The following is a 15,593-nucleotide window of genomic DNA, read 5'->3' on the forward strand; positions in this document are numbered from 1 at the left end:
GTCATGTGAGTCTAGCATCTCAACCTGATATTGAGTACTTTGAGGAGCACATGGTTTTGTTTTCTGTGAGGTAGAGTACGAATCAAGAGAGATGATCTCGGTCCTCAAGAGCTTATCCTAATTGGCTCATAAGGCGTGCATCCTTGAAAAGTTATTGGAAAAATACAAAAAGCATACTAAACGTTAAATGAGTGGCCCAGATAAGGCACTCCCCAAAGTCTGGAGCGGTCGGAGAAGTCTGCCCAGAAAAGGTGAAATTTCAGTCCAGTGCTGAAGAAGTGGGATTTTAAGAGTTGTAGAGAAAGGTGGGAGGACGTTCCAGGTGGGAGGACCACTAGGAAGGGCCCTGTCTTATCACAGCCTGCCCCTGAACACAGCGCGGCCCCTGACACCAGCCACTGGCACTTCAGAACCTCAACCAGAAAGCGCCGCGCAGCCCAGCCAACCCCTCCAAGAATGGCCGGGTTCAAAGTCCGCGCGCTAGGAAGCGCGGGACAGCGCCCACCTCGCCGCGCTCCCGCTTCCGGCCCTCAGGCTCCGCCTCAGCGGAAACGGCTTTGCGTGGGGAGAAGGGGCGGGTCGCAGCGCGGGCCGCGCAGGCGCACCGCGGGCGGCTGCTATGGCGCTGCCTGGCCCCCTGAACAGGTATCTGCTGCTCATGGCGCAAGAGCACCTGGAGTTCCGCCTGCCGGTGAGCGCGCCGCGCCCTCCTCAGCCTCCGACGAGGGAGAACGGTGCGGGGAGGGGGGTTCGTATGTGGTGGGGGCTTCCGCCCCGCCCGAGCACGCAGGGTTCCTGGGGGTGATATCGGGAGGTCAACCGTCCCCAGTCCTCGGCCCCCGGGACGGGTGGGAGCTCGGCGGACGGTGTGTGAGAGAGCAGTCGGAGACGGCCTCGCTCGGCCTTGCTAAGCTTTTTCATTCATTCCTCACCGTGAGCCAGGTGCTGAGGCAGGCAGGTGCATGTGACCGGTCCCCTCCCTCCAGGAGCCCTTCGTGTAGCGGAGAGTAGGGACAGCCGACAGAGATGCTCAGGCAGGGTTACAAGTGTCAGATATGCGGGACTGGTTCCGTGAGGGGGCGGGGCGGAGTGGTGGTGGGTGGTAGGGGTTACAGGATGGAGAAGCTGGGATAAGCGTTTTATTTATTCATTCAAGAAACATTTTCAGAGTACCTGATCGAATGTGCCAGACTCTGGGGATATAACGATGACAAAGATATTTTCTGTTTTCAAGGAGCTTACCATTTAGGCTAAGGGGTGAGCCGATGCAAAAACCAGCGTTATGAAATGACGTTAGTAAGTGCAGTGATAGATGCGCAGGGAAGTATCAGGGCCTATAGAGGAGAATCTAGTCCACCTGAGGGGTGGCGGGGATGCTGGCCTTAAGATGGCTTGCGTGAGGGTAACCCTTGAACTGTAACCTAAAGGATGAGTAGGAGTTAGCCAGGCCGAGGAGAGGGAAAGGGGGTAAATTAGAATTACAAGCAATTCATTATTACCGAATTACCAAGTATGTGGTGGAGAGTGACGAGAAGAGAGCAGGAGAGGTGGCTAGGGGCCAGCAAATGCAAAGCCTGGAATACCCTGGAGCTTGGAAGGGGAATTTATTGAAGAGCTAAGTAAGAAAGTGACAGAATCAGATTTAAGGAGAAAAAACCACTTTGGCAATATGGAGGATGAATTTGAGAGGAATAAGACTAGAGTCAGAGACCAGTTGGGGGTCTGTTGGAAGAGTCTTCTTAATAGATTAAGAAGGCCTGGACTAGGGCAAGGGGTAAATATGGGATAGACTGGGAAAATGTTTAGGTGGTAAAATCGTCAGGGCTTGATGACTGATTGAATGTCGGGGGAAGAGGGACCAGTCAAGGATGACTCCTGGGGTGGATATAAGGGTGTCTGCATTTAAAATACGGAGCACAGGCAGATGTAAGTAAGATTTAAATTTTGGTTATGCTGAATTTGGTGTGCTTGTGTGTCATCAAATGGAGATGACCAGGAGGCACTGAATTTATGAGTATGCATAGAGTGTGATGGAGTGGTCTGAGCTGGTAGTAAATGTTTGGAAGTCTTCTGCATATGAACACTAGGAGGGAAAATAAAATCATTCAGTGCAAGCATGCCATCGAAGAGCTGTGGGCCAAATATACATGCTTGGAAGCATTGATTTTAAGGAGAAGTGAGAAAAGAGGAGGTCATGAAGAAGATAGGCGAGTGTCAGAAGGGTGTGAGGAAGGATGTAAGGCCATAGAAATGAGGAAGGTAAAGGTTTAGGAATTGTACTACAATTGTTGTGTAGTTTTAGGGGGCAAGCCAGATTGCTTGGTTTAGTGGTCAGTGGAAAATGAGGAAGGGGAGATAGACTAGACTAGAACTTAAGAAGGGAAAGTAAGAGGTTGGTTAACAGTTTGGGGGGACCCAGGGTCAAGGGAGGGGATCTTTCCCCCTTGAAGAGAGTTTTCTGTTTATGGGCTGAAGGGAAGAGGAGAATGGATATAAGGCCACAATGGGAGGTGTTGGCCTTTCAATAGAAGGGGAGAATGGGCAAAGGAGAGTTAGGATGGGTTTGAGGTAGCTGCCTGAGGGCCTGTTTTCTAGGTAATTAATGAGTCAAGGTTATTTCTTGGGAGATGGAGGATCAAGGAGTTGAATGGAGAAATGCGGAAAATAGTAAAATTGGAAATGGTCATTGAGAACAAAAGAGGGAGCTGACAAATGAAATTGGGAACACAGGTGTTAGAGAAATGCTGAAACCCAGCTAAGGGTGAAGATCACGTCTTTGTGATTGTGCCAAGATTCTGTGATTTTCTTCAGTTGTACTCAACTCACTGGCCTTAGGAGTTATGAAGGAAGATTGTGGCGTTGATTCAGGATTAGTTTTGTTGGGCAGGTGCATTGGCAAAATAGGGGTGCAAGGGCATAGAGTTTCATGGAGGAAGTAGTATTTTAGTTGGATCTTAATTGATAAAGGAGATGTTCTGTGGTGAAGAGAACTGGAAAGCCCACTTCAGTGAGAAAGAAAGAAGAGCAAGTGTAAAGGCACAGAGGATGGTTGATTATGGTGGTGTGGGGTGTGTGGGGAGGCAGGATGAAATAGTGCACAGTGAGGCTAGAGAGGTGGGTAGGATCCAGATTTTGGAGTGTTTTGAAACCATTGCAAGTGTCGATCAAATCTGTAATTAATCTATAAATCAAAATTGGGGTGAGTTTATTATGAGCTAGATCTGAGGACTAGTCCAGGGCTTTCTTTCCCCAGGGAAGGAAGTGCACCGAAGAAGTAGGGTGTGTGGAGTGGTTATATACTGTCTTGGAACAAAAAGCATACATCACATATGATAGGAATGTCCGTTTTACAATTGTCATGAGATTGCTTTGCTGGCACACCATATTGGTGGTCACAAGGTGAGTGGTTACAAGGTGAGCACAGCAGGTCAGTAATTAATCCTTAGTTTAGGGAGAGATGCTCATCCTTAAAGAAACACTGATATGGGGAAGCTACATCCCTGTCTTTAGGGGCATCCTTCTTTGGGGCATAGTAAATATTTAAAGCAGATGTATAATGCATGATCAACGGGCCACATCAGGCGTTTTTGGAAAAAACAAGGTCAAGCAGATTTGGTTTTACATCAAATGACTTCCTCATATACTCCAATATATACTATTCCTTTTCATTTGTTTATCACAAGGAATTTGGATTTTATTTTAGATTTAATGGGGAGGGAGCCATCGATTCTTTTTCGCTTTTTTTTTTTTGGTATGCTTTTTGGTGACGAAGATTGGCCCTGAACTAACATCTGTTGCCAGTCTTCCTCTTTTTTTTTTCCTCTGCCTAAAGTCCCAGTACATAATTGTATATCCTAGTTGTAAATCATTCTAGTTCTCCTATGTGGCATGCCACCATAACATGGCTTGATGAGCGGTGTGTTGGTCCACGCCCAGCATCTGAACCTGTGAATTGCAGGCTGCTGAAGTGGAGCACATTAACTTCAACCACTCGACCATGGGGCCGGCCCCTCCTTATTCCTTTTTAAGCAAGGAAGTTGCAAGTGTTTTTTCTTTTTAAACCAGGAAATGACTAGTAATCATTTGTATTTTAGAAAGATAATTCTGGAGTACCAGAGAAGGGATACCACTTAGAGGATACTGGAGTGAAACCAGGAGAGGCCAAGGAGGCTGAGTGCCTATGGTCAGGCATGCAATAAGAATGGAGTAGTTAGGCTGCAGTCTTAAGAATAACATCCCTGGTACCTGGTGATTTTACCTGTTTCTTCTTCCTTAAGTTCTTCTTAGTCAGTGTCTTACCTTGGTGCCAGTTTAATCTCCCAAAAGCTCAGTTCTGTTTTGCGTCCTCGTTGTCCCAATGCTGAAACTCCTTAGTCTAGCATTCAGGGCCCCTCACTGCATGGTTCTCTCCTCTGTCTCCCTCCTCGCCCTCACTGCAGCCAAAACTCTGGACTCCCCATCATTCCCTGAATGATACGGGACCCCACCCCACCACGGTTTTCCTGCTTTGGCCTCTGCTCCCTGTGCTCCCTTTTTTCTGGTTTGGGTCTTTCCTATCACAGTATTCAATCTGTTAATTTTATAAGGTCAATTTCATTTAGATTTATGCACATAGTTATTTAGGTTTATATTTTTTACTTGATTCTTCTTTTTTTTTGGTGAGGAAGATTGGCCCTGAGCTAACATCTGCTGCCAATCTTCCTCTTTTTGCTTGAGGAAGATTGGCCCTGAGCTAACATCTGTACCAATCTTCCTCTGTTTTGTGTGGGATGCTGCCACAGTGTGGCTTGACAAGCAGAGCTAGGTCCATGCTTGGAGTTTGAACCTGTGAACCCTGGGCCACCAAAGTGGAGTGCTCGAACTTAACCACTGTGCCACCAGGCCAGCCCTCACTTGATTCTTTTCAAATCTGCAATTTCTTTTTAATAGTTTTTCATCCTCTGCCAATTCTTAATTGTCTTTTATCCCTTTCAATATCAAAAGCATAATTATGTTAAGTATGATAAAATACAGGCATATAGAAAGCACAGTTTATGTTAAATATGATAAAAGAGGTCCCGTGGGTCTGTTTCTTTTGCATATTATTTCTCTTGGTGCATTTTCATATATGTGCTGCGTTATTTCTTAAATATGTGCCAGATTACTTGAAAATTTATTTGAAGACATAATATGAAGCCTAGGATGATGTAAATCCTCTTGAGAAGATAGGAGCACATTGGAGCATTAACGGTCTAGGATCACTTGAACTCATTTTCAGGCATTAAGTTCTGTTTCTGTTCTGAGTCACACATACACATACTCCTAGGGTGTGTTGCTTTTTGGGATTCCCAGTCTAAACTGGGTGGTGTATCAAGCCTCCTTTCCCCCCCTTGGATGGTCCTATACTCTTTTTATCGCCCTCTCTCTACTGAGCTATCAAAAGGGCTGTCCACCCTCACCGCTGCTTTTGGAATTGGTAACTGTGCCAGGGAGCAAGTGGCTCCACCTTGGGATTTCTGTCCTCTCCTGGATATTGGTTTGGTAATTCTTGTGATCTCTCCATGTCTTCAAGCAGATGTCAGGATTTTCTGCTTCTTCTCAGCAGGAGGCATAATCTGAATTACCTAGTGTGCTGGTACTGGAAGTGGAAGTCCTCTTTCATCTATACACATTCTGTGTTTAGGGTTTAAGTCAGTTTCCGCTGAAACTTTTCTTCTACAGCTGAAGTAACCTTTTCCTCCCCTGTACTCTACTAGAATACTTTTTTGCTTCTTTAAGAGCACTCGCTGTTTTACACCTCACATTTCAGTTACTAGGTTAAGTGTTTTGTTAGTTCTACTGGACCTTAAGCTCCCTGAGGATAAATATATATTTCTCTTTACACAGCTCAGTGCCTTGCACTTATCAGTTGTTTAATAAATATTGACTTGAGTGAAAGGATCCCTTTGGGAAAGGTAATCAAAAGGATCAGCTACACTTTTGGACCCATCTATTGTATTAGAACTGCTAGGCAGAAAGTTGTAATGAGTAGCTGCCTTTATGATTAAAATAAGAGATTAGGAAGGTAAGTGTGGTCTGGTTTTACCTCTGTAGAGTTAATCAGGGCCAATTTTAGTTGGCAGCCGCCTTATTGTACTGAAAGTAAAGTTCAGCCACCTGGGTTTTATTGCTGGTTCTGAAGCAAACTAAACGGATGAAAAAGTGAGTGGCTGAAAGAACTGGAAAGCTCAGGTGAATTAATGCATCAGGCGTGCTGTAGATGGTGCCATAGTTTTGTATCCAATACAGATTCATTTGTTCCTAATGTAGAAAGATTCTCAACTAGGAAGTGAATTTACCATAAGATGAGTAAATATTTCGTTTTACTTTTTCAAAGTAGATTGATGGAGTAGTTTAATGTTTTGCTTTTAAATTTGGAGCTTAGGTTATCGCATTTACTCTCAGTCTTAAGTCATTGCGTGAGTTTTGGGTAGTGGGGCTAACTCTATACCATACAACTTCCCATAAGCCTTCACTTCTCTTTAGACTCATAGAGCCTTTGTGTTCTAGCCTGTTGCTGATTCTTAACGGTTTATCCCAGGAGCAGCAAACTTTGATGTTTCCAATGTAAAGCTGATTTCACAATATGCTTTAATAGAGAATGAACAGTAATGATTCTAGACCAAGTAACTTAACCTATAACTTTGTTTTTTCTTTTCAGTATTTAAACTCTGTCTATCTTCCCTGATTTCTTGAGCCGCTGGACTTCAAGGGCAGTGTTGTCATCGTCATCTTGATTCCCTGCTAACAGCCTGGGTTCTGTGCTCCCCTTTTTACATACCTGCTTACCTCATGAGATAGCTGTGATTCCTTTTTTGTAGACAAGGGAACTGAGAGCTGAAAGAGCTGATGTCCTGTATAAAACCACCGGCTGCTATTTGGAAGAGCTGAAAATCAAATTGTGGTCTGCCTGCCAGGTCCAGTGAGGCCAGCTAGTTAAATTTGTGAAGGCCATCTTGCAAAATGGCTTTTGGGCTACTTTCAGTGATTTACTGATAGTCCATGCTAATTCTTGGTCTGTCCATGTGCTTCAACTGAATTTAGCCTCTTCGAATACCAGGAATTAAAAACAAAACGATTTGTTACATAGACAAAAGGAAAGCAGAAAAGGCACTAGTTGCTCAAACCTCCCATTCTTTTTGATCCTGAGGTGGAGGATGTCCGCAGTCTGGGTATACTTTCTCTCGTGGTGGCTGTTGCTCATGATGGGCTTGGAGTTAAAGGCTCCTTCTCCTAGCTGGGAGGAAAGAGGATTGTAGGCACCTGGCAACGGGGGCACTTCTCTCTCTATTATATATATACATATATATATATATATGTTAGGTTACCTCCTCTCTAAGACCTACACAGAGGAGAGGGATTCTACCTGCTTTATGTTATTTGAGGAAACAAAATTTGTTAGTAGTACAAATCATAAAATTTGTATAGTCATCTTATGTTCATCCATACAAAGTGATTGCTTCATAGAATATACATACTATCTGAATAGGTTACAACTTTGCATACCTGATGAGTTTAAGTAGCTATTGTGTTCTCTTTCTAGTTCTGTAACTTTATCCAGAAAGAAGAGGTTAACTCAATATGGCTTGTGTTTAATGAACCCACAGTGATGCTCCCTAGTTAATCATTATTTCTCTTCTAAACATTCTGTAATCATCTGTTTAATTATTTTATTTTTATTCGTCAGTTGTCAGATTTACTAATCTGTAGTTTTTGTCATCTGTTTTTTTCCTTTTCAGAATCAGGGCATTTTCTAACCAAGTCTTTTGGCAGCTCTCCTGTTGTCTAAAATTTCTCAGAAATTACTTACTATGGTTGTGACTGTAAAATTTGTTCAGAACCCAGAGTTGTAATTTGTGTAGTGTTGAAATTTAAATGCCTCAGGTAGATCATCAGGCCATTGTTTTTTTAAAATCTTATTATATTGTATCTATTAATAGACTTTGAGTTCCCTGTGTTAAAGTATGTCCTCTGTAATATTTTCAATATAGGAGATAAAGTCTTTGCTTTCACTTTTTGGAGGTCAGTTCATCAGTAATCAAGGAACTTATGGAAAGGTAAGTTGAGTTTATAGTCTTCATTATACCATACGTAATATACTTATAAATAGAACTTTAGGTTTGAGGAGAACTGCAAATCTTAAATTTATATTTATATGGCTGCTTGTATTTCTGGGGGCAATTGAATAAAAAGGATATTTTGGGAAAAAATTTAGGTTTATTTCCAGTATTCAGTTAGTTTACTAGTTTTTAAAGATTTTTTTTTTCTTTTTCTCCCTATAAACCCCCTGGTACATACTTGTATATTTTAGTTGTGGATCCTTCTAGTTGTGGCATGTGGGACGCCGCCTCAGCGTGGGCTGACGAGTGGTGTTATGTCTGCGCCCAGGATCTGAACTGGGGAAACCCTGGACCGCCAAAGCGGAGTGAGCGAACTTAACCACTTGGCCACGGGGCCGGCCCCAGTTTACTAGTTTTTAATTTTTAATTCAACAATTGTACTATAATTCATATCTGTCCCTTCACTGAAAAAGAATATTGATGATGTGTGATTAGAATTCAAATTTAGAATTTAGCAGAATTTCAGACTTATATTGGGAATCATTTTAAAATGTGAAATTGTGCGTGTGTAAGATTGTGAATTTATTTTGTATTTGATAGTTTATCAGTGTATTAGAGAAGCTTGGAAAACAGAAAAAGAAAAAGAAAAAATCATTCACAGTTCTTCCCCCTTGACATGACTTATAATTTGGGAATTCTGCCTTCCAGTCTTTTTTCATGTACTTTTTTCGTTCAGTTGTAATGCTACTTAGGAACTTCTGCAGTCTCTTTTCCACTTCATAGTGTTAATTTAGGTACACGTTGCTACATAGCCTTCATCACTAACAGAGCTGTGAAATATTTTCCATTGATTAGCTCTACCATAATTTACCTAACAATTTCATTTCATTCAGGTTGCTTTTAAACTTTTCCTAATAAAAATAATACTAAGATGACCGTCTTTTTTCCTGTTTGTATTATTTTGAATTTTTCCGTAGAGTAGTGTAATATTGGAAGAAGAAAGACTGGGTGTGTAGGGAGGGTTTCTTGCAAAAGATGAGAGAACTTAAGTTGAAAGTCCCTGGGGTTGGACTTGTGCTGCTGAGTGACCTTCACTTATCGAGGGAGGAGAAGAGGGAGCCTAGATATAGTCGGGTGAGGGTGATGAACTGAGGTCAGGGTCCTGCTGCGTTTTGCTGTGCTCTGGGGTTCTCTGGGTGGAGTTTAAAAGTGCCTCTCATCTTGAGTGTTGACAGGGCATTGGGAACCCCCCCCCCGATGCACCTGGAACTTTTGTCCTTAGCTAAAATAATAGAAATCAGTGGTAATTTAATAATATACCCTATGATTTTCCATCATAGTTATTTCAAAGAGCCCCGCCTCCTCCCATCAGGTGGCTACAACTACCTAGAAAAAGAGGGATCATTCAAAAAAATACATTACTTAGAAGTTAAAAATAAAATAGCTTTATTTTAAGGAATGATTAGCAACAATAAAAAATTTGAGACTGTACTTTGGGTTATAATATGCATTCTTTTGGTCAGACTACATAAGAGAGCAAATACAAGATTAACCTTAAGTTTAAATAACCTTAAATTTGCTGATATTTTCATTTAGAGTCATTTATAGAAGTGTTCTGACATTGATATTATCCTAACAGGTTACCTACTAAGATAATTTACTTTTTTACTATTCGAGCAAATTTTTATTTTGGTTAGAGTCAGAGCAGGTGTCTTACATGAGAGTAACAAATAGGAATCTCTCCTTATTGACTTCCTGAATAAGAGCAAGTGAGGCCATAAAACCACTTAGAAGTAAGTTGTATATTGTTCTTTCTTTCAGTCTCCTTTTTGGATTCTTAGCATTCCCTCTGAAGAGATTGCCAGAAATTTAATGAAACGGACAGTGTGTGCCAAGTAAGAGACACCTATAATGTACACTGTACTTCTCATAACTACTCTGTCCTACTCTTTGCTCTACTGGCAGAAAGTGGAAGGTGGTGGTGGTTGAGGGGAACTCAGAGTTGCTTGCAGTTACCTGCATTTGCCACTGGATGGCGGTGGGAGAACAGAGAAGAGTTGTCTGCTGAAACTCCAGATGAGAGTCTCAGTGGTGAAATGCAGAAACACTTGTTTTGGAATAATTGTTTTAAACTTCCGTTTTAGGGAATGTAAGATGAAAATGCTGTGTTATTACATAGGACAAATGCCACATTTAATTATAAGCAAAGTATTGAAAATCTAAAAATGTGTTTCTTATAATTGGTTTTTACTTGGATGAGCAGATTGAAGTGGAAGATGACAAAAAGTGAGGCCTGCCAGGAATTATGTTTTGCTGTTTTATTTGTTAGAGGAATTCTGATTATCGTGCATTGGTATGGATTAATGTAATGAGGTCATTTATCGTTCACCCTACCTGAGTGTTTTCTAGGTTTTATTGTTGGCATCTGTTTCTTTTTTTCTTCCCCCCCCCACACACACTATTGGAAAATTTTATATCTTTGGGTTTGAAAATTAAACTGTATTTTCAGCTAGCATCTTAAAAATTGAACAACTTATCCTTGACTTGCTTTTTTTCCCTAACATGTTGGCAGATTGCTGAAAACCATGTTTTCCTTAGAAATTATAATATTTAATAATGCAGTACAAATAAGAATTTATATATATCTAGTTTTACTAACATGATTAGTAGTGTTTATAGCATGATATGTAATTGCTGTATTGAGTAGACTACAGCCCCATCTTCAGTTAAGTTCATGCTATTGAAAACTAGCCGCAGTACTAAATCTAATTTCCTAAAGTGAAGCTTGTTAGTGGATCTATCTTATTCAATAAAAATGGCTAGAAAATGGAAACATAAACTAGAAACACATCCTTTGAGTAATTATTACTTTAGATTAGCGTTTTAAAATTTATGGCTTTAAGAGGTATTTGGTTTCTGACGCTAAGTCTTACTACGTTTAAAATAGCTATTTGAGGACCAAGAACTTGTACACTTTCTTCAAATCTCATATCTTCTGGTGCATATATTTTATTAATGGCGGTACAAGTAGTAATTGTGTAATGATTGTATAATATTATGTAATAATTTCCTTGGCCACTTTTTATTCTCTATTTTGCAGAGCTGAGGTTATACCTTAAGGGTTAACTAGGTAAAAGGAGTATTACTGTAGAGGTCTTCTCTCTGTAAACTTAACAGAAAGCAAAGGAGGAATTCATTTGCAAAGGATAAAAATCACAATCCTAATTGTAGTGTTACTTGTTCCAGAATTAAAATAGACTATAATAAGCATAGACTCAAAACTAGCTTAAACTCAGATTTTTCAGTGGTAGACTAGGGATTGAAAGTTAATTTTGTTTGGTTGATTTATTTTTAATATGGAATATTTTGAGCATACCACAAAAACAATGAAAAACAAACCATGTTTACCTTGTTAGGTGTCAACATTTTGAGATATTTGCTATAGATTTTTTGTGTTTCTTTCTTAATTTTTAATTTTTTTATTGAGGTCATGTTGGCATTGACTTTTAGCATTGTGTAATTTCAGGTGTACGTTATTTCAGTTTCTGCATAGGTTGTATCATGCTCACCGTCACTAGTCTAGTTTTTGTCCATCACCATATACATGTTCCCCTTTCCCTTTTTGCCCTCCCACCACTGCCCTTTTCCTCTGGTAACTACTAATCTGTTCTCCTTATCTATGTATTTGTTTAGCTTCCACATATGAGTGAAAGCATACAGTATTTGTCTTTCTCTATCTGACTTATTTGCCTTAGCATAATGCCCTAAAGGTCCATCCATGTTGTTGCAAATGGCATGCTTTTTTCTTTTTTTATGGGTGAGTAGTATTCCATTGTGTATATATACCACATCTCTTTTATCCATTCATCTGTTAATGGACACTTGGGTTGCTGCCACGTCTTGGCTATTGTGAATAATGCTGTGATGAACATAGGGGTGCATAAATCTTTTTGAATTGTTGATTTCATATTCTTTGGATAAATACCCAGTAATGGAATAGTTGGATTATATGGTATTTCTATTTTTAGTTTTTTGAGAAATCTCCATAATGTTTTCTATAGTGGCTATACCGGTTTGCATTCCCACCAGCAGTGTGTGAGGGTTCCTTCTCTCTATAGCCTCTCCAACACTTGTTATTTCTTGTTTTGTTTTTTATAGCCATTCTGACTGGTGTGAGGTGATGTCTCATTGTAGTTTTAGTAATTCCCTAAATAGTGATTCATTTCCCTAATAGTGATGTTGAGCATCTTTTCATCTGTCTGTTTGCCATCTGTATATGTTCTTTGGAAAAATGTTTGTTCACATCCTTTGCCCATTTTTTGATTGAGTTGTTCATTTTTTTGTTGCTGAGTTGTGTGAGTTCTTTATATATTTTGGAAATTAACCCCTGGTTGGAAATATGATTTGCGAGTATTTTCTCCAAGTTGGTGGGTTGTCTTTTCATTTTGTTGATGGTTTCCTTTGCTTTGCAGAAGGTTTTTAATCTGATGTAGTCCTATTTGTTTATTTTCTCTTTTGTTTCCCTTTCCTGAGTAGACATGGTATTCTAAAAGATGCTGCTAAGACTGATGTCAAAGAGCTTACTGCCTGTATGTTCTTTTAGGAGTTTTGTGGTTTCAGGTCTTACATTCAAGTCTTTAATCCATTTTGAGTTAATTTTTGTGTGTGATGTAAAATAATGATCTACTTTCGTTTTTTGCATGTGGCTGTCTAGTTTTCCCAACACCATTTATTGAAGAGACTTTCCTTTCTCCATTGTATGTTCTTGGCTCCTTTGTCAAAATCAGCTGTCCATAGGTGTGTGGTTTTATTTCTGGGCTCTCAATTGTGTTCTGTGCCACAGGTTTTTTTTTTTTGAGAAAAAGAAAATGTTTTACAGAAACCATTGATGCTCCCTGTGCACCTTTCCCGATTCCATTTCCCTTCTTTCCTCAAAGGATATTCCCTTAAAGGATTTTTGTCAGAAAGTTTTCATTATTACTTCTTTAATCAGTGAAATATTTTAGATCATTATTAACCGTATATTAATTAGTTGACATTCACGCTTACTTGTATAGCACCCATGAGAAATGGGGCAATCCATATAAGCTTTATAATCTCTAAAACAGGGATCATAATAGTACAATTATATATATGAAAACTGTTTACGCTGAAAATCTAAATCATAAAAGGTGTTACTATAAATTAATGTTTCAGTTACAACTCAAGGTTATGTTATATGTCGAATGTTTATTTTGACCATTTTAATATTAAATGTATTAATATGTAAATTTTTTCTGGAAAGGAGGCTATGGAGTGTTCATATTTTATTGATTCTAGGTTATCATTACAAGCATTCATTTCTGTGTTATACTGTAGAATAGTTCATTAGGGATAATTACGATGTGTGGAACTGTGTGTGCCTTTCCTGAATGGCTTGGGATTCCTGGTCTTTTTGCATTTTTCTTTCTGAGAAGCAATGTATCATAGTGGTAAAGAGTATGGAGTTTGGAGTCAGAAGGATTGGGGTTGAATCCTAGCTTTATCAATTGCTGTATGACCTGAGATTAATCTCTTTGTGCCTCAGTTTGCTTGTTGGTTAAATGGATGATGATACTGGCAGCTCCATCATGGGGTTCCTATGAGGAATAAGTGGGTTAATATTAAATGGCCTTAGGACAGTTCCTTGTACTTTGTGTTATATTAGCTGTTAGCTCTTACTGCTTTTTATTATTTTGGTTTTCAGAGTTTTCCCTTTCCATAGATTGTGTTGCCTATGTTTTCTCTCAGTTTATTTGCCCAGTTTTTTCTCCCTTAAGTTTCATGAAGGCATGGAGCTTTATTCTCTGCTGTATCCCAGTGGTACCTAGAACAATTCCTCTCATGTAGTAATCCTTAATACATGTTTGTTGAGAGAATGAGTTGACCAAGCTTATAATTTTTAAACATTAAGAAGAAGACAAAAACAGTGAATACATGGAATTTTGGGATATTTTTGAGTAATTTTTTTTATTGTGTTGCTTTTTATTCTCTGTGTTTTGTGTAGCTGAGGTCACTGCTTAAGTGATAGTTAAGTCAGAGGAAAATTGCTGTAGAGGCCCTCTTTCTATAAATTTAAAGAAAGGGTCAAGGAGGAATTTGTTTTCAAAGGATAATGTTCTCAATCCTAATGGCAACATTGATTACAATTATAAAGTAGTTTGAATTTAGATGTGTAACACTATGCTAATGTATAGACCAAGTTCCATTATCCCTAATTCTAAAAACTGTTTAATTGATTGTAATGAATTTTTGGTTGTAATTGTTTAAATGTTCCTTGAAATTGATGGAAACTTGATTTTTTTTTTTACCCCTGAGCTAACATCTGCTGCCAGTCCTCCTCTTTTTTTGCTGAGGAAGACTGGCCCTGCGCTAACATCCACATCCATCTTCCTCTACTTTATATGTGGGATGCCTACCACAGCATGGCTTGCCAAGTGGTGCCATGTCTGCGCCCGGGATCTGAACCGGCAAACCCCGGGCTGCTGAAACGTGTGAACTTAACTGCTGTGCCACCAGCCCTGATAATATTTTTTTATAGTAAGAATTTTGTTTTTCTAAGTAATAAAAGTAACTAATAGTTCCTAAATGTTACTAAGTAATTTCTAGATATTAATAGTAACATTTTTATCTGGTCATTTTCCTTTTTGTTTTATGGAGAGGACACTGGGAAAAATTGGATTTCCTGCAGCTTTTCACTCATTTCACTAAAATAACAAGTGATTTTACTGCATCATTTGTATTCTAGTATAAAAATATTATGATGAAAACTTGGAAAAATCTTCATTTATGTTAAATTTCTCTTTCTGTATAAAGTTCAACTCCTATGCATAATTTGGACTTGTGACAAATGCTCTATTTGTTTCCAGGCTGTGTATTTCACATTTATACCTTAGAAAACTTAGGCAATTATTTTAGTGGAGTGAGCATAAGGAACTAGTGAAGTAGTTGTTACGTATTACTACTACATGAACTAATTTCTACTGAGGTTAGTACCAATCATTTATTTCCTAGGTCCATATTTGAACTGTGGGGTCATGGAAGATCTTCAGAGGAGCTGTATAGTTCTCTTAGGAGCTACCCTGTGGAGAAGATGGTGCGTAGTGAAAAGTGGTTTTATATAGACATATCTGCAGATACTGTAGAATTTCTAAGCTTACAGATTTTATTTGCTTTTATTTTAGGTTCCATTTCTGCATTCAGATTCAACGTATAAAATAAAGATTCATACATTTAATAAAACATTGACACAAGAAGAAAAAGTCAAACGAATAGATGTAAGTGAATTAGCACAAACCGAAAAACCTATGAGATTAGTGTCCTCCAGCCACTCTTGATATATAATGACACCCAGTGTCTGTGAGTGCTTATTTTGTAGCACATTGTGTGCTAAGTACTTTTCATGTTTTGTCTTATGTAATATTGCTACCAAACTTATAAAATAGGTATGCTTATATAAGCACTATTTTTCCTTTTAAATTTTTGTAGACATTAGGA

At 39.2% G+C, this 15,593-nt stretch overlaps 1 protein-coding gene across 11 annotated transcripts in view; it reads left to right on the plus strand.

Moving 5' to 3' along the window:
- Window positions 1-559: 559 nt before the first annotated feature.
- Window positions 560-15,593, plus strand: part of TRMT11 (tRNA methyltransferase 11 homolog) — a 94,717-nt gene continuing 79,683 nt past the window's right edge. For 3 of the 11 annotated variants that reach the window (XR_011497656.1, XM_070496214.1, XM_014858304.3), the window contains exons 1-5: window positions 560-691; window positions 8,010-8,075; window positions 9,900-9,973; window positions 15,111-15,192; window positions 15,281-15,373. Coding sequence is in view for 10 of the 11 variants with exons in the window: in XM_070496214.1 (XP_070352315.1) it covers window positions 620-691; window positions 8,010-8,075; window positions 9,900-9,973; window positions 15,111-15,192; window positions 15,281-15,373 (387 nt within the window). In the remaining variant the exon portion in view is untranslated. Of the gene's footprint in view, window positions 692-8,009; window positions 8,076-8,330; window positions 8,444-9,899; window positions 9,974-15,110; window positions 15,193-15,280; window positions 15,374-15,593 lie in introns of those variants that run through there. The other 8 variants (XM_070496216.1, XM_070496219.1, XM_070496220.1 and 5 more) reach the window with 7 other exon arrangements.

The sequence above is a fragment of the Equus asinus genome, chromosome 24 (genome assembly GCF_041296235.1).
Source record: "Equus asinus isolate D_3611 breed Donkey chromosome 24, EquAss-T2T_v2, whole genome shotgun sequence".
Lineage (NCBI taxonomy): Eukaryota > Metazoa > Chordata > Mammalia > Perissodactyla > Equidae > Equus > Equus asinus.